Here is a 19,102-nt window from a genome sequence, read left to right on the forward strand (position 1 = left end):
TAAATAGTGGAAGAAAGCATGTGTTTCTCCTTAATTCACTTCCCAAGTAAATCATCCAGCTACAATGTAGTTAATTTATTTCATCACTCAACATTTCAGAGCACAAGAATTGGGGAGTAGTGAAGCAAACTAATCCTACAATCTACAAGGAATTCATTTCTCATCTTTGGTGTTAATGAAGATAATTTAAGAATGAATGAATACTGTGTTCAGTCACAGCACTATGCATTAGATTCAGATGTAACTAAATGTAATGCCAAGTTGATAATCTTATTATCTGGTTTTAGGGGAATAATTTGCTTTTAGCCCCAGTGCCCAGATTTTCAATTTGGCAGCTATTTAAAAAGTATTGGTGCAAATAACTGTCTTCCATACATTGGAACATAAACATCGCAAATTTATTTGGATATGTTGAAATAAGAGGAATTTATATAGTATGTTTGGGAAATTTATGTTGAAAATTATTTTTCATAGATTTTATGACAAATGCATGAAATCCAGTTGCATATACAAACTTTACACATAAGGAAATCATGAAAGGCAAAACAGATCTTTTAAACATAAATTGAAATGTCATTAGATTAGAATATACCACTCTAGTGTAGATCGTAAATCAATAGTTTCAAAATTTTAATTTAGTATTTTAAAAAAATATTTAATTAAATAATAAATAAAAATGCAATGTTTTATATAGCTACAGAAAGTTGGTAAGCACAATTGTTTTCTAATTTATGAACTCCTTATGCTCTCTGAGCTTAGTTGTTTCCTTGCAGATGTTTCATTACTGGACTAAGTAACATTATCAATGCTCATCTAGACACTGATAATGTTACCTAGTTGGGTAATGGAATGTTTGAGGGCAAATTCAGAGAGTAGCAAGGACTCCATAGTTCAACGCTGAGTATATTCGGTTCCACTGCTTTCTAGTTTCTTTAGTGTTTATGCTCAAGATGTTTTTGTACTGTGAATCAAACTTTCCAAAAACAAAACCTGTGGAATTAAAATAGACCATGATTTTGGCATCTGTTTGTAACATAGTAGTTGTTCATGACGTTCAATAAATATATAAAGACAATGCAGCATATTTATTGTTAGGTCCTTGGCAGAGGAAGGAAAATTATTTTCAATTTTTTTAAAAATATAGCTGTAAAACTTGCCAATCAATGGAATTATTAATCCAATATCACTTGATAATTCTCAGTAAAGTATGAAGTATTAGATTGGATGAGAAAAGTGCAGTTTGATCTGTTATGATATGTAGAATCATTAATTAAATTCAATCACTGTGCTTTTTTGAATCCTCTATTATATTTTACCATATTATATTTTATAAGTCATTTAATGTTTTGTCCAACAGCACACACTAGTGTTGGCACAAGATAAATTCACATGTAGTTCCAGGTGTTTAAATTATGGTTTGCTATTCATGTGTTTTAAAATAACAAGTTTAATACAGACTATAGTTCTGGAATATTTAGTAAACCATGGAAAAAAATCAGTTGAAACAATAATTTAGTTGTTCATTTCTGCTATCACAAATAATATATGAATATTTTATTTGGTGAAAGACATTACACTTTCATTTCAAAAATACACAAATAGCAATCTGAGATTTATTTTTTAAAAAGCTGCCTGCAATTTTCCATTCATATTTATGCATTAGGTATATTGAAAAGTAAGGCTTGAACTACAACCTAGGGACTTAATGGAGGATTTACATTTAATTAATAAATTCTGAGAAAATGATTTCCATTCCTGAGACATACATATAGACGATTTAGAGATGTAAGTATATAACAAGAGTGATAAGGAATTGTGAAAAATATTTTATAAGTAGATGTGATTTTTAAACAATCCAAATTTGTTAGGATAAAACATGTACAAAATGTCATGAATAAAAATAGCCTGGGAACAGCTAAGTTGTGTAGAAAAAAAATACAAAAGGGAAGAAAAGGATTTTGCTACTTGAACTTCTGCTCAAATATTTTTTAAATGGACAAAAAATTGATAGCATGCCACTTTATAAGTCTGTCATTGATTATGTCATCCACCACAGGGATGTTTAAAGGCAGGAAAAAATAAAGATACAAGTACAGATTAGGCGAAACCTGACTCAAAAACAGTAACTGTGAGAGAGATCTTGGAGTTCTAGTGGACGATCACTTAAATATGAGCCAGCAATGTGCTACAGCAGCCAAAAAAGCTAATATAATCCTTAAAATATAGAATCAAAATCATGTGAACTATTAGTACCACTTTATAAAGCCTTAGAAAGGCCATACCTAGAATGATAGTGACAGAGATGCTAGTCCCAGCTGTGGTGATTAAATGATAATTACCTGTATGTATTTATTACCATTCTCCATTTTTAAAAACATGGAGATGTTTGATAAATGTTTAAAATTTCCTTTTCTCCCTCTCCCATCTAACAGATGTTAGTTGTTGACAGACAACTATTTATTTTCCCTTGAGGTAGGGTAGTTATTAAGATGCATTTCTTATATATAATTCATTGTCTGGACATTTTTTTTCTATATTTTGAATAACTATTTTATTCTGTACACTTTATTTTATATATTTTTGGTTTTAAATTGTGAACTGATGAGATACTTTGGAGCTGGGCAAGTTCTACTTCTAAAGAAGTCAATAAAGATAGTTATGTACATTTTATGTTAAATGAAATTGGATAGACTCTTTACTTTGAACAACAGTACACTTTTTTGAAGGCATCAGGCCGGTAGCCATAAGAGCTATTTTCAGTATATTTTTCCCCAAATTTCAGCAGCAGGAGAGCCTTCACTATTTTGACTTAATCAGTGCAGATTCCTGATTATTTTCAGGCAGAGAGGAATAATATTTTCATCAGGGATCTCTGGTAATTTTTTTATGAATATGTACCTTGTTTGTTTTTGATCCACTGCTTATTTTTCTGTTACTTGCTTGATGAAATGGGAGCAATTATTTTGGAAACTTAAGCAGTAGACTGAAGATTAGCTCTAGATTGACTGAATATTTTTTTAAAAAATATTACAACGACAGAAAGGCACATAGCAGACTAATCTTTTTATCCTTTCACATTCCAAGCCTCGGTAATATTTTGGTCAGTGGAAGTGACTACAATAAGCATTGCTGTACTGCGGTTTAACATATTAAAAACAACATAAGTCAGCTCTTTCTTAACCAATTTTTAGGATTGGACTCTTAGAGAGAAACACATTTAGACATATATTAATTGAAAATTAAAACATAGGGTTAGTGTAAAAAACTACTTATTTTTTTACAATTTTTATTTTATTCAAAAGATCAAAATACAAAAGATAAAATATTAAACAGAGAAAACAAAGCTAAACAAAAATGTGGATTAAAAAAAGAAAAAAAACACATATTATCCCCCTCCCCATCGTTGAACACTGGCAAATCTATTACAGTAACAATAGCATCCTCCCTTGCAAAGCATGGAGAATCCTCAAGGGGGAAAACAACTCAAGAAGCTTGGGAAAATTTTGAAAAATGAGATTACAAAAGCCCAGTCTAGCACAATACCAATGAAGAAGAAAAATAACAGCTCCCAAAAGAAACCAGCATGGCTGCATAAAGAACTCTCTAACAAATTGAAAGACAAAAAAAGATAAATATAAAAAGTGGAAAGTGGGGGACATAACTAAGGCAGAATATCAGCAAATAGCCCGAGCATGTAAAGATTAAGCGAGGAAAGCTAAGGCTCACAATGAAGAAAGGCTTGCCACAAAAATAAAAAATAACAAAAAAAGCTTCTTCCAACATGTTAAAAACAAGAAAAAGGTTAAGGAAACAATTGGTCCATTGCTGGGAGAAAGTGGCAAGAGGGTGACAAGCAACAGAGAGAAAGCACAACTATTTAACTCATGTTTTGCATCTGTCTTTACACAAAGGGATAAAACAGTCCAACCTATCAAAAACAGCACCACAAAAATCAGATTAGGAACACAAGTTGAAATAGGGAAGAAAATGGTAGGTGAGCACCTGTCTATCCTAAATGAGTTCAAATCACCAGGACTGGATGGATTACACCCCAGGGTTCTGAAGGAACTGGCAGACGAGATCTCAGAATCACTTAACTATATCTTTCAGAGATCCTGGAGCATCGGGGAACTACCAGAGGACTGGAAAAAAGCTGATGTGGTTCCCATCTTCAAAAAAGGGGAAAAAAACAGATCCAAGAAACTACAGACCTATCAGCCTGACCTCAGTACGAGGAAAGATACTGGAAAAGATAATCAAGCAACGAATTAGCGAATACCTAGAAGCAAACAAAGTAATAGCCAAAAGCCAACGTGGCTTTGTCAAAAACAGATCATGACAGACTAATCTGATTGCATTCTTTGATAATGTGAGAAAATTAGTGGACCAGAGGAATGCCGTTGATATAGTTTACTTGGACTTCATAAGGCATTTGATAAGGTAGACCATAACCTACTACTAGATAAAGTAGAAGAATGTAGGTTAGACAGCATCACCACCAGATGGATTTGTAACTGGCTGACCAACTGCACTCAATGCGCAGAACTGGAAATGGAACTGCATCTTCATGGATGGAAGTATGCAGTGGAGTACCTCTGCCTCTGCTAGCAAAAATAGAGCTCTGGAGGGCCATGTGCATCCCTCCCAAGTTCAGTTTTTGCTGGCAGAGGGTTGCAGGAGGCCGTGGCAACCAAAAAGGGAGCTCAGGAGTCTGTTTTCACTGGCAGCGCTCTTGGGCCACCACAGGTGCCCCCATCACAAATGGCGTCAAGCTGACGATGCCCATCCTGGGCATGCACACCCACCCCTGAGCTGAAACACAATGCTGATGCGGCCCTCAGTGAAATGGAGTTTGACACCCGTGGTATAAGGACAGGGGTTTGTACAAGTCCCCTAGGGCAGAGATGTGTACTAGAAGACCCCTAAGGTTCCCTCCAACCCTATGATTCTCTGATTTAAGCAAACATTAAGGCAAATGAAACTTTGGGAACATCAACATGGAAGGGAGCAATCTAAGAGCATGCAGATATTACAATGATTTTTCCCAATACAGTTCTCCCCAAATACAGTTATGAAAAACAGGTCCCAATACAACTTCAACTTTCCTGTTTAAGATTCTTCGTCCTCATACTGGACTTGGATGGGAAGTCTATTCAGATGAAGAAAGTCACAGACAGAATACCTCTCTGGCTTGTATTTGCATAGGACCGTGATGGCAAACCTATGGCACGTGTGCCACAGGTGGCCCGTGGAGCCCTCTCGGTGGGCACATGAACTGTTGCCCCAGCTCAGCTCCACCGCACCTGTGTGCATGTCTCCCGCAGGCCAGCTAATTTTTGGGTCTCTGCCGCGCATGCATGGGGGCTGGGGGGGGGGTCAGGAGCTCACACACGGAGGGTGGAGAGAGCATGGGGGTACACGGGGCGCATTGCATTATGGGTGTGGTCATGCATGCATGCGCTGTCATGTGTGCACGCTTTTCTCACGCAAGGACAAAAAGGTTAGCCATCACTGGCATAGGGCATTGTTCTCTGTCATCTGAGAGATTGGTTGACTGTTATGGCAAGCAGTTTCTAAACAGTGTAAATTAAGAAGAACAGTAATTAGTCCTTGGCTTCTCCAAGGAAGTATGTACCAGAGGCAGAAAGGTGATTTCAGAACACAAGACCAGGAAGGCTTTTAAGCAAGATTCTTGCAGTCAAAACAATGGGAAGATGGGAAAATGGAAATAAGTTATACATTGACTCAAATGCTGTCAACTATTTTGTTTTGGTTTTTTAAAGAAAAACTTTTTTGGGGGAAAAAAAAGCATGAGGAACCTTCAAGTCATGGGCCTAATCTAAAAGATGGCCTAGTTCTTGATTTCAAGAACTGCTTCCTCATCCATGGCCCAACTTTAAAATTGTCTCTCTTGAAAAGATTAACCCTTCTTTTGTTTTTAATGGAGATCGTTTTAAAAGCCAATTTGCTCTACATGCGTATAAGGAATGTGGCATTTCAGTGTGGGAGAAAGTTTTGAGTAAACATCCTCCCTAAAAATTGTTCTCCTCTAGAGGTTTGCCTAAAGCCAATTTTGCTTATGGAAGATCTGATTAACGAGCTGAGAAATTAGCCATAACACTCTATGTACATAATTGAGACAAGGCGACTATACCATCATTTACATTGTTGGAATATGGAATGCCCAAATTAAAACAAATGAAGAGGAAAAGTCAGTCTAAGCCCTTTTAAAGGAAAATGTTTGGAAAATAGATTATATTCCTTTTAAGTAATTTAATGATTTGTTCATTAGTGTAATGCAACAAATCCTTAGAAGATTCTTGTGTTTTTCCTAGAGTTTTGTGTGGTTTAGTAAGAGAGTTTAAGTTCTGGATCAGAAGTGTTACTACATTAAAAGTCTTTATGGCTGAGGCCAGAGACTTTGGTCGATAGAAAAAAAACACTTTCTTTTAAGCAGTTTGCAAATCAACAATTCAATCTGATAACTGTGATGTTAACATTCATTTAACTGATTTCTTTGAATTCAGGGGAAGATGTGATAGATAGATGGACAGAGTTATATTGTCTAAGTGTGCAGGATTCATTATAGCATGTCGTCTGAACCCAATTGACGTGACTCTGAGTTGCCTGCCTAAGAATGCTTCAGATCTTGGTATTTTCTGGAAAATGGAACCAGGGTATCTTCTGTTTCAGTGTGAACACTTCATGAATAGAATGTTTACCCCCTATCAGCAGCTTTCCATTGTGTGCCTAAATGTTTTTCTGATTTCAAATTCTGTATCACTCCATCTTATCATTCCAATTCAGCTAAAGATTCGCAGAACATGTTATAATCAATTTAGTTGCTCAGTTAATGTCCCTTTCAGATCTATGATTTATATGAATATCTCTTTGTAAAATACCCATGCTTCTTTGTGTATTTAATCAGTGAATAGTATAAGATATCCTTTGTATGCTTGTATGGTTTTGAAACAATTAAAAAGGGCGATGTAAAGCTTTAACATCTTTGTTTTGTAACTCTCAGAAGCATTTCAAAGGCAGCGTGCGATTGGCTTCACTTCTGCTGAGTTGAAATGATGAGAACAGGGAAACAAAATGAATGCTGTGATCTGAACCACTGTAGATACAGCAGCAACAAAAATCCCTTCTCCGTTCATCACAAACGTTTTTTTTTAAAAAAAACAAGGTGGGAGGAGGGGGGAGTCACCTTCTGTTTTGCTTGCCAGGTCATCTCAAGCTAAAAAGAAGAGGGAAAGTGATAAAAACTTCATCCTTAATGGATGAAGAATTTTGAAGTGGCTATTCATTCATTAATGCTATTATTTCTAATTTAGACACGTAATGATCAACAAAACAAGATTTAAAAATAAATAAAGGAAAGAATGAATAAGCTGCATAAAATAAGCCACAGAGGAATAAAATGAAATGTCATTTGTGAGAATACTGTATATAAATGCATTTTTAACTTAAAGAAAGTACAGACACTTTAAACACACATGTTTAAGAATATATTTATATAGATCAGGAAATCTCTTAGGAACCATTATGTTGCTTAATTAAAAATGAAGACAATTTGAACTAGCCTAACTTAATTAAAAGATTCTTCAAGATTCTCCTGCTGCTTTGTTCTCCAATATTTTTCTATAATAAATCTTGTGGTTAAAAATAAAAATAGATTTAATTTATTGTGTTGTACAATTTTATCTTTCCAAGGAAAAGTGTATGTTACTCTTTTCATTCTTTAAATAATCTTTAATTGATTTTGAAGGACTTATACAATTTTTCTAAGTTTCTCTAAATATCCAGCAAAAATAAGTAAATGAATAGTATTGCCATATGCATGAGAAAACATACAGATTTCATTATAATCCCTCCAACGTATTCTAGAAAGACTTTACTGTAAATAAGATAGTGTTGGTTATGAATTATTTTGATAATTCCTAATAACTCACTTATTTTATATGATGTTACATTATTTGTTTATATAATAAAGTTTTCAAGCGATGTTTGGAGGTGTTTGTGTGAGATCACAACATAATTGTCAGTATTGTGTAGAGGGCTTGTGGCATTCTAACATTTGGGGATAAAACTGATAATCATCATCAGTTTTTTAAATCAGTTTACCACCTATATCGCTTCCACAGGTTAATTGTCCTATAAAGTCAGGAGAAAGGCTGAGACTGCCATACAATATTGATATAATACTGCATGAAGACACTGGATAAAATTGTTTTCAATATGGGTGAAGTATCATCAGTACCCCACAAGTACATCTATCTGGACCACTGTCTAATTAAATCATTCTATTGAAGTCCTGTCACAGTGTTTGAAAGCAGGGGAATCTAGATGAGGAAGCCCTACCTTGGTAAGATTGGAGTAACTATGGATACAGGTTCTCTCTGGATCCAGAGAATTTCTACCTCTTGTTCCATCTCTTGTGAATGGGTTTGCACTTATGCAGAAAAAAAAATACTGCACAGTTTGAGATGTGTCAGAAATGATTCTACATAGATTTCTCATTTGTATCAACTGTCCCAAATATGCTTTTTCAAGAGGCAGCTGAGCTTTCCAAGAAGCTTCTTCAGCTCTGACTGGATGGAAGAAGTTGAAGAAGCTTCTTGGATGAAAAGTGAAATGTCTTCAAGGAAAAACCAGAAAGTCCAGTTGCCTCTTGAAAAAGCACCTTTGGGACAACCATGACCTGGATGACTGAGAATCTCCATAGACATTTGTATCATCTAGACCTGTTGCTGACTGGGAAGGGCAAAAATGTCCTATTCATGATCACCTATGCCTTGGTTACTTCAGATTGTAGATTACTACAATGTAATTTATTGCTCTTGATGACCACTTGGAATCTTCAGCTGGTCAAGAATGTAACAGTAGATGCAGTTATAGGCATGCTAGAATATTACCCCCTAATACATGTTTCACAAACTGCACAGGTTACCAATAAGTTTGTGCAAGCTCTACTTCTTACCACGGTACAGTTCAAGGTACGTGTTGTCACTATAAAACCTTATATAGCAAAGTGGTAGACATATACCACTTCACAGTGCTTTACAGAGTCAGCATATTGCCCCCAACAATCTGGCTCCTCATTTTACTGACCTCGGAAGGATGGAAGGATGGACTCAGTGAGAATTGAACTGCTGGCAGCTGCCATATCCAGGCTGGATAGAGCCAAATTCTTTATATAATGTAAGATCCCATATTTTGGGAGTAGAAATTAGTATGAGATTTATATTTTTAACCATTATAATTTCCCCAAAACTATAATGTAAATGTAATGTAATATATAATAGCCCTCAAATTTTCTTCCATTAGTAGCATGAGAAATCAGATATCAGAAATCAGATCAGTCAACTTAGTTACAACTTTCTTATGGAAAACATGAATCAAGTTTTCCTTTTTTTCCTGTCCTTCCCCCCCCCCCCCGAGTGATTTTCTATTTCTTAAATCTTAGATGCATTGATTTTCCAAAATTGGATATCTAATTCTTTATTCCATGTGTCATAGATGTTACCAATGTTATACTTTCATTTTTTGTTTGTTTAATATACAATAGAATTGTTGGTTTTACTTCAAAGACAGCATCTTTTAAAGCTGCTTGAATTCCAGATATCTTTGATATTGGATGTTATTTTGTCAGACATGTGTTAATGATACATACTGCTAATAGAAGTATTCAAATCATATGTTTTTAGAAGCCTATTTCAGTGAAGCATTGAAATCTTTATTATATGCTAGTTAAGTACATCTCCACAATGTATGTTCAGTTTGATTCCATGCTGGTTGAGTTATCTCTCTGGCCCAGTCTCTGTGTTTTAAGCAGGGATAAAAACGAAAGTGGGGTTAGTTTTTTTTTGCAGGATTTTATAACTCATGTTATTCAATAGCTGTTCAATAGCTGAATAACAAGACAAACATTCCCATCTAAAATGTTAAGTTGACCCTGTGATACTTTGTAGGGTGTGAGAATTCTTCACTATTAATTGAAAATTCTCCCATTTCTGCCTGAGCATCGCCGCCGGTGACTTCTCTTGAACAGCTAATTAGTCCGATTATTCCACAGATGCATAGGTTTACCACAAAGGTTTTTCTCGTAGTTTATCAAACGGATCATTCTCCTTGGGAATGTTGCAACCTGACAGGCTTGGAATAGTAACACAATCATCGTTCTCCATCCCCATCTCACCTCTGTTGGAAGGACGGGAGGAGAGGGGGAAAATGCAAGGGAATAAATTGTTAGTGGTCTGAAAAATCTGGATTTGATCCATTTGGCAGTTGGGGGTTGGGAAATATCCAAAAATGTGCACCTTTCAAAGTCTGGATTATTGAAATGCCAAATGAACCACTGGTTTCAGGTAATAAGCATTCTGAAGAAGATTATAAGAAATAAGCTTCCTGCCCTCTCATTTTCTTCCAGTCAAATGTGTGTGCGCGCGCGCAGGCACGCTTGTGTGTGCATGCGTTTTGTGAGATTGATAAATTTGCTACAGTTTTTACTTCCTTGCATTGCTTCTGTTTGAAATGTACATTAAACTCATGAAAATCTTTATTGAGACCGCAATCCTTGCTTAAATCGATGTTGCAACAATATTGTTGCTTGTTTATTATTATTTCAGTGGAATTTTCAGTAAGAAAGAACAGTAAAAATGAATTACATAATTCACATTTCTATTTATAATGTTCCTAAAGTAACTACATAGCTACTATCTATTTTGTGCTGTGCTGTGCTGTGCTGTGCTGTGCTGTGCTGTGCTGTGCTGTGCTGTCCTATCCTACCCTGCCCTGCCCTGCCCTGCCCTGCCCTACCCTACCCTACCCTGCCCTATCCTATCCCGTCCTATCCCATCCCATGTGACTCTTTAGCCCAATCCTTTATTTAAAATTTCTGTCTTAAACACTAATATGTTTAAAAATTTAAAAAAAATTACATAAAAGAGTCACCCCATTTTCTTCTACTCACAGCTTCTAACTAACTTCACTGATTGTATTTTCATGAACATTAAATTGTTTCAATTTACATACCTGTGTTTCCCCAAAAATAAGACCCTGTCTTATATTTGTTTTACCACAAAAAGGGCACCAGATCTTATATTTTTTGGGAGGGGGGACTTATTAATCTCACTTTTGTGCACCGCCCCTGGCCTTCTTTTTTGACTGATAAAACTTTCTTGAAGGCCTCTGCAGCTGATGATAGAGCTCCAGACCGATCCGGAGCTATATTATGGGCTACAGAAGCCTTCAGGAAAGCCTTGCCAGCTGCAGAAAAAATGGGCTGAGGTGTGCAAGGCCTGGTTGCAACTGTCTGAAGGTAAGTAGTAGGGTAACTCTACCCACCCATCCTGACCCTAACAATTTTTACATGTGTGCCCTGGAGTGTTAGGGCTTATTAGGGCTTAATTAGGGCTTATTTTTGGGTGGTAGGGCTTAAATATTGGGTGCACATGTAAAAATCAAGCTAGGATTTACTTTTGGGATAGGTTTTATTTTCGGGAAAACATGGTAACAGTAAATTAGCAGTCACCAATAGCGATTGATGTGCCTGTTTCACAAATAACTTTTAAATGCTTGAGGGGAAAAAAATCACTTCTTGTTTATCTTGACAAAACTTTGACCCTATCATTGTAATAAGCGCAGGATCTGAAACAAAATTCTGCAGGAGATTGTCCAGACAAAGCTGCACTACTTAGGCATTCACCAGTTTTCTCACAAAATGTTCAGGCAGTAATTTTGCCTGAACAGGTAGTCCTTGACTTAGAGCAATTCATTTAGTGGCCATCCACAGTTACAACGGCACTTTAAAAAGTGACCTGCGGCTGTTTTTCCCATTTACGACCATTGTAGTATCGCCATGGTCACGTGATCAAAATTCTGATCAAGCTTGGCAATTGATTCGGATTTATGATGGTTGCCGTATCCTGGGGTTGTGTGATCAACTTTTGTAATCTTTTGACGAGCAAAATCAGTGGGGAAGTCAGAGTCACTTAACAACTGTGTAACGAATGTAACAACTGCAATTATTCGCTTAACAACTGTGGCAAGCAAGGTTGTAAAATGGGGCAAGATTCACTTAACAACAGAAAGGTTGGGCTCAATTGTGGTCGTAAGTCGAGGACTATTTGTACAGCATTCCTGTGTTGTTATAGCAATTCTTTACTTAAGAATTGAGCTGGAGTAGAAAATTCCCATTAAGCTAGACCTTTGAATTCACGTCCTCTCTTAGTATGTAAGCTGCTTGGCTGACTTTGAAACAGTCACTGTCCCTCAGCCCAGATCCCTTTGTTGTGGGAAAAGTAGGAGGCAGAAGGATTAGGTGCACCACCTTGAGTTGTGAAAAATAAAGGCAGAATATCAATCTAATAATACATCGCTCCAAGGAGTCTGTTATTGAATGGGCATGTATGCCATTCCATTTTCAGTATGATTACTGGGCCAGTATGCATTCAAAAAAAATCGGGACAAACTCTCCAAAAAGAAAAAATGGAATAAGAGAATTCTGACTGAAAGAGTAGAGCGGTCAAAGACATCTTTCTCCTTTTCTGAATTAGCAAAGCAGTGCAGTATAAGCACTGGGGTGCTGATCATTATATAAGTCTATTGATCAAATTTATATGCCACTCATGTCGCTAGTCAAAGTGACTCTGGGCGGCTTACAGTGCAATAGAAATATAAACGTGAGAATAAGTATAAATATAAAAAAAATGTAAAAATTACAAGAGTTAAGTGAGTCTGAGAAGACCAGAATGTAGCTGAGCCTTTTTGTGTTAAACAGGGATCAAGCCCAGCAATCTGTAGATTCACACCCCTGACATGCATTTTTCTACCCTTGCAAAAGTTTTTGCCTATTTCCTAGTCCATGCAATGATCCCATCCTGAAGCCCGACTCTTTCAACTCCAGCTAATACTTTACTGAGCAGTGATGAGTGTTCTCTGGTGTTTCCCTCAGCAGTTTGGAGCACCCTGGAGCTTCCAAGCCTCCGCTAAGCTCCTCCAATATGACATCACGGATTTTGCTACGACAGCAGCTCATGCGTGAGCAAATGCAGGAACAAGAACGCCGAGAGCAGCGACAGAAGCAGCAGGCAGCTCAGTTCATGCAGCAGAGAGGGGCTGTGAGTCAGACACCTGCCATCAACGTCAGCCTCCCCGCCAGCCTTCCTCCTGTGACTCAGGTGCCAATGGAAGTCCTGAAGGTAGGCGACTGGGTGGGCTCGGATTTGAGAAGGCGGTGGAAGTTTGTTTCCATTAGTGCAAAGCTTTTCAAAATTGTTTCGTGCAGTAATGACGGAGTTAAAAAAAAAATCTTCTTATCACTTTTGCTCTCCCTGTGCATCTGTGTTGCAACTTTCCCAAGGAAAAGTTCATTCGACTAGGCAAGGGATGGAGCTGTGTGTTTTTTGTAAGTGAATTTTGCCCCTCCAGAAATATCCCTTGCTTCCCCATTTGCCCAATGGATGTGAAACACGCTCACCATCTTGAAAACTGATCTCTTATTTTAGACAATTAAAACAATCAACAAAATAGTTTGCAAATTCTTTAACTTTGGTGGAATCATCTTTTTTTGTTACTGTATAAGTATGTGTGCATCTATGTATATATACATGTACACACATGTATGTGTGTGCATATACCCACCAATAGCTTTTTTCAAAAACTAATAGAGTTCCCACACAAAGGATTGTTTGAGAAATATTTAATCTTTAATATAGGCCTTTGCTGTAAACCATTAGTAATCCTGTTTTGCTCAATTTATTTTACTTCTTTTTGGGACCATTCTATTCCTTCTTCAACTTCCTAATAGTTAGGGAAGTTGTTTCTACTGTAGACAGAATGTCAGACGTCTTCTCTTCATAGAAACTGAATTAAGCCAATAACATTTCTTAAACAACGCATTTGACACTAACAAAGGTAATCCCAAAATTCAAACGGAAACTGCCATTTCCAACCTTTTGTCATGTTTTACCTACAACATACACAAACAATGTTGTCTTTACTTTTTTGTTCTGGAGCTAACGTCATTGTAAACCGAGCTGTGTTCCTCCATTTCAAAGTACAATTTTGATGGTAGTTAAACCATAGGGTAAAACAGCGTTTTTAAAATGAAATCTTAAATCTTAAGATGAAAAAAGGATTTAGCCAAGCTTTCCTCAGTCTGGTGAACTTCAGCTTTACTGAGGTACAATCCTCAGAATTTCCCAACTAGAAATCTGATGGGTGCCAGAAAACTGAGTTAGGTTCCTTGTCTTTTAAACTATGGAATGCCAATTTTAGGATTTGCTTCAGTTGTCGTATGTTTTCGTAACAAAATGGCAGAAAACTACGCTATCAGGTTTCAACAGTCATAGTCAAATAGGTGTCTGGGAGCTATTAAAAAAAGGGGGGAGCTGTGTGTTGCCTGGGGTCCTAGATTTTTCATCTATTTCCTCATTGATGTGGTTTGCAAAATTTAAAAAAATGCTAATGTTTTTTGTGATACAACAGTAGCAATAGCACTTATATAGTATCCCGTGGTGTTTTACAGCACTGTCTGAATTATTTGCAAAATCAGCATATTACCCCCAACAATCTGGGTCCTCATTTTATCAAACTTGGAAAGATGGAAGTCTGAGTCAATCTTGAGCTAGTCAGGATCGAATTCCTGGCAGTGGGCAGAGTTAGCCTGCAATACCCTATTCTAACCATTGTGCCACCACAGTTCCTAATGTCGGTCAAGAGTTGGTTGGAATTGAGTTTTCAGTTGCTGTGCTGAATCTTAAAAAATGACTAACATACTAGGTCCAAATGAAATGTTGTAAGTAAAATCAAGAAGACCCTATAACTCATAGAGCAAAGGAAGGAAATTATGAAAAGTTATGGAACATGGATAATATGATGTAGTTTTGTCTTAAATGTGGATGGAATAATGGAGACAGAATTATGTAGTCCTGGCAAACCTTTATGTAAAACAGTGCTGCGATTCTAAATTAAGCAAGACCTCATTTTAAAACAGGGAACTCTGAAGAAATATCCTGGTTCCTAACATAAGAACTTAATTCTTATACAAACTGAGAAGCACAATTGACATTAATATTAAGGAGTACTCAAGCATAGCTCTCATATCTAGCCATATGTTTGGGCTAGTTATTATTTCCTCTTGATCAAAATAAACATCTATGTACATTGGCATATATGCAGAGACAATTATTGCTGTGGTTGTTCTGAAGGTGCTTCTTCCAAAAGCAACTGGAGTTGGGTTTTTTTTATCTTGATTTCGATTCTCATACAATAAACATTTTATGTTCTGCTTCAGTTCACTTCGTGGATGAGAAGAGAAACATATTCAAGAGAAAAAACAAAGTCCAGGTACCTTTTGAAAAATCATATTTGGAACAACTATGACCTGAATGACTGAGAATAACCCTAGACAGACATTGGCATGGAAACCCTACAGCCTTCGTCTCTATCTATGATAGGTTTGGTCAAATATGGGTACTTGGTTGTAATGTGAACAATAGCATATTGATGTTGTCTTTCTAAAACTATTTTGCCTACAACATTAAAATTTGGAAAATGCAACCAATATTGCTAAATTTGACCCAAGCGTTTATTATTTGCCTTTCAACTATTTCTCAAAAGTGCAACGTAAAGGTGCTTTTTCAAGAGGCAATTGGGCTTTCTTCTTTTTCCTTGAAGACGTTTCACTTCTTGGATAAGAAGCGAAACATATTCAAGAGTAAAAACAAAGTCCAGTTCCCTGTTGAAAAAGCACTTTTGAGACAACCATGACCTGGATGACTGAAAATCTGCATAGACATCTCTCAAAGTGTAAGTCTGCTATTTAGACAATAGTCTGATATTTTATTTAATCACTCGACTTTTTCATTGTATGTGTTGTGTGTACACTTAGATTTATGTATATCTTTCCTGCTTCCTGTAACAAGGAATCACTCAGAGGAGTAATAACTACTAAAAACAATTATAAAATTTCTCAAAGCATTAGAAGGTTCAGAATCACCTTTTTTGATAAACCAAAGCCTTATTAAACAAAATTACTTTAAATTTTTTGGTATGCAAAAATTGGTTTTGCTTTGCCTACCATGAATGAGAAAGCTGCATCTGATGTAGGAAAGAATATCAGTTTTGCTATGATCCCTAAGTTGTCTTGCACTGGCTGCATCTGACTGTATCTGCGGCAGTCCACAAGCCATTTAACTTTTATAAAATAACTATCATCAGTTGCAATGGATAAACCTCTACTCCAGTTTTTTTTTTTTTTAAACAAAAGGCCATCAACAGCTTCTCTAGTACAAGATGAAAAGGAGAATGATCTGCTTCTCATTGGAGAAGGATAACTCTTGGGGGGGGGGGGGTTGTCAGGTTGTGATAAGTTAATGAATCTGAGATTTCATGGAAATGATAATGCGTCAGAGGCTCATTTCTGTGAAAATTTCAGTTAGTGCAAAATATGGAAGAAAGAATACAAATGTAAGTGGATATTATGACTATATTAAGCAAGTTTGATATAATCTTCCTTTCCCCCTGCCCAATTCAGTGTTAAGTTAAAAACAGATCATGCCAAACCAATTTTATTTCATTTTTCAACATAGTGACTAAATTAGTAGACCAACAAAACACTGTGAACATAATATACTTAGACTTCAGCAAGGCATTCTACAAAGTAGACCACAACCTACTTCTTGCTAAGCTAGAAAAAAGTGGATGGATTCATAACTGGCTGACAAACTGTACCCAATGAGTAGTCCTTAATGGGTCAATGTCTACATAGAGGGAAGTAAGCAGTGAGGTACCACAAGATTTTGTCTTAGGCCCAGTACTCTTCAATATCTTCATAAACGACTTAGATGAGGGAATAGAAAGGGAATGTACCACATGTGGGAATGATACTAAACTGGCAGGAATAGCTAAGGCCCTAGATGATAGGCTCAAGATCCAGATGGATCTTGACAGACTTGAACACTGGTTCCTAGCTAACAAAATGAAATACAGATTGGGTGAAACCAGGCTTAATAGCAGTAACTGTGAGAGGGATCTTGGAGTCTTAGTGGATAATCAGCGAAATATGAGCCAGCAGTGTGCAGCGGCAGCCAAAAAAGCCAATGCAATTCTAAATTGCATTAACAGAGGGATACAATCAAGATCAAGTGAGGTATTAATACCACTCTATAGAGCCTTGGTAAGACCACATCTGGAATACTGCATCCAGTTTTGGTCTGGATATAGACCATAAGAAAGATGTTGAGGCTCTAGAAAAAGTGCAGAGAAGAGCAACCAGGATGATTAGGGGATTAGAGACTAAAACATATGAAGAACGGTTACAGGAACTGGGCATGGCCAGTCTACTGTAGAGAAGGACCAGGAGAGACATGATAGCAGTGTTCCAATATTTAAGGGGCTGCCAGAGAGAGGCCCAGACAGGCCTATCATCACAGACCATTAATATTTTAATAAATTATTATATTAATTTTTTAAAGTCTGGGCTGCAATGGAACATATTAATCTACCTCTGATGTCTGTCCTTGTATCCTTTTTATATGATGTACTTTTAATCACTATCACTTTGACTTGACCAAAGATATGTTTTAGTATAAAACAGCTTATGTGATGTATCTGCTTCTATAGAACAACTTCTTTCATTTCAGTTCACATACAAATCTTATAACAAAAAATGTGGAAGTTTACTTTTGCTGGACATGATGCAAGTGAAATCTTTCTCAATTTGGCTTCTTTGAGCATGGCAGTGTGTCTGTGTGTGTGTGTCTGTGTGTGTGTGTCTGTGTGTGTGTCTATGTGTGTGTGCGCATGCGCACATAATAAATGTATATAGACACATACACACATAAATATATTATATAAAATTATGCATAGACTACTAAGTCTGTGAATTGGAAGGCTTGTTGACAACAAGATTCTGCTCCTTATTTTAGTACAGGTAATGCAGTATTTAAGGTGTTGGATTGGGAATGAATTCACTGTCAGTCATGGAACCTTACTAGGTGCTTTTGGTTCAATCATTCTCTCTCAGCCCAGTCTATCTCATAAGAACTATCAGTATTATTGGGGGGGGGGGGAATTGGAGGAATGAGTGAAAGACATAAGCTGAAGATTTGGGATTCCAAATATTTTCCTACTGGTTCTATGAGAGCGTGCTTAAAGCGTGCTTCATGCGCACGCGCAGCACTCAAAGACCGCCCTCGGTGTCAGCGCTGGTGAGCTGAGTAAATCAGCTGAGCTAAAAAACAAGGTAATATAGGACAGAGAACGGTGTGGGTAGGAGGGCGGGCCAGCCAGAGATGTTATTTGCCAGTTCTCTGAACTACTCAAAATTTCCGCTACCAGTTCACAAGAACAGGTCCTAACCAGCTGAATACCACCTCTGGCCATAAGAAAGGTGGGATATAAATCTTTTTAAAAGGAATTATTTTTACTTCTTTTCCTACTGGTTCTATGAGTGCGGTTCTGGTTCTAATTAATTACAAGATTTATTTTTGAAATGGAACTCTGAAGTATCCTCCTGATGTAGTAGAGATATTTGAAGGGCTCAATTTTGCATTCTCCTTTTGGCTTGCCTACATCATTCTTTCATAAATTCCCACTTTTCTCCTGTAATACCCTATGACCTGGATTATCTATGGAATCTGTGGAAAGGGAAAAGTTGTGGAACGGAAGAACATGCCTTTGGCAAAAGTTAGAATTGGCAGAATTCTGTGATGCTCTGCTGAATATTCATGACTTTAGCACATACCTCTGGGTGTGTAAACCACTGCAAATATTTTTATGTGTATTTTTTAAAAGAAAATAATTTTTGTAATGTGCATTTTCCCTGTGACCTTGTATGAAAAACAGAATAACAGTCTTAAACAGTCATTGAATCGGGAGAATTGTGGAGAAAATGCAGTGTAGGGGCTGGATTAATTGATGTGTGAAAAAGCCTCAAAAATGGGATCATAGCCTTAAAGCAAAAGAATTGAGATTAGTGACCCATACATACATAGGAATGTTCCTGCCTTGTTTCTCCTTTGGCCCCTTAAGTATACCTGGAAGCTGTTCCTAAAATTCAAAGTATTCTCTGGATAGCAATGAAAGCAGTTGGGAA

General features: G+C 36.8%; 1 protein-coding gene across 5 annotated transcripts in view; it reads left to right on the forward strand.

Moving 5' to 3' along the window:
* Positions 1–19,102, forward strand: part of MITF (melanocyte inducing transcription factor) — a 171,571-nt gene that overhangs the window by 89,608 nt on the left and 62,861 nt on the right. For 3 of the 5 annotated variants that reach the window (XM_087708873.1, XM_087708869.1, XM_087708871.1), the window contains exon 2: positions 12,956–13,202. In XM_087708873.1, coding sequence (XP_087564999.1) covers positions 12,956–13,202 — 247 coding nt within the window. The remainder of the gene's footprint in view (positions 1–12,955; positions 13,203–19,102) is intronic. The other 2 variants (XM_087708870.1, XM_087708872.1) reach the window with 1 other exon arrangement.

This window comes from Thamnophis sirtalis, unplaced genomic scaffold (assembly GCF_051295495.1).
Source record: "Thamnophis sirtalis isolate CommonGarterSnake01/CBP01778 unplaced genomic scaffold, rThaSir2_p1.2 scaffold_3, whole genome shotgun sequence".
NCBI lineage: Eukaryota > Metazoa > Chordata > Lepidosauria > Squamata > Natricidae > Thamnophis > Thamnophis sirtalis.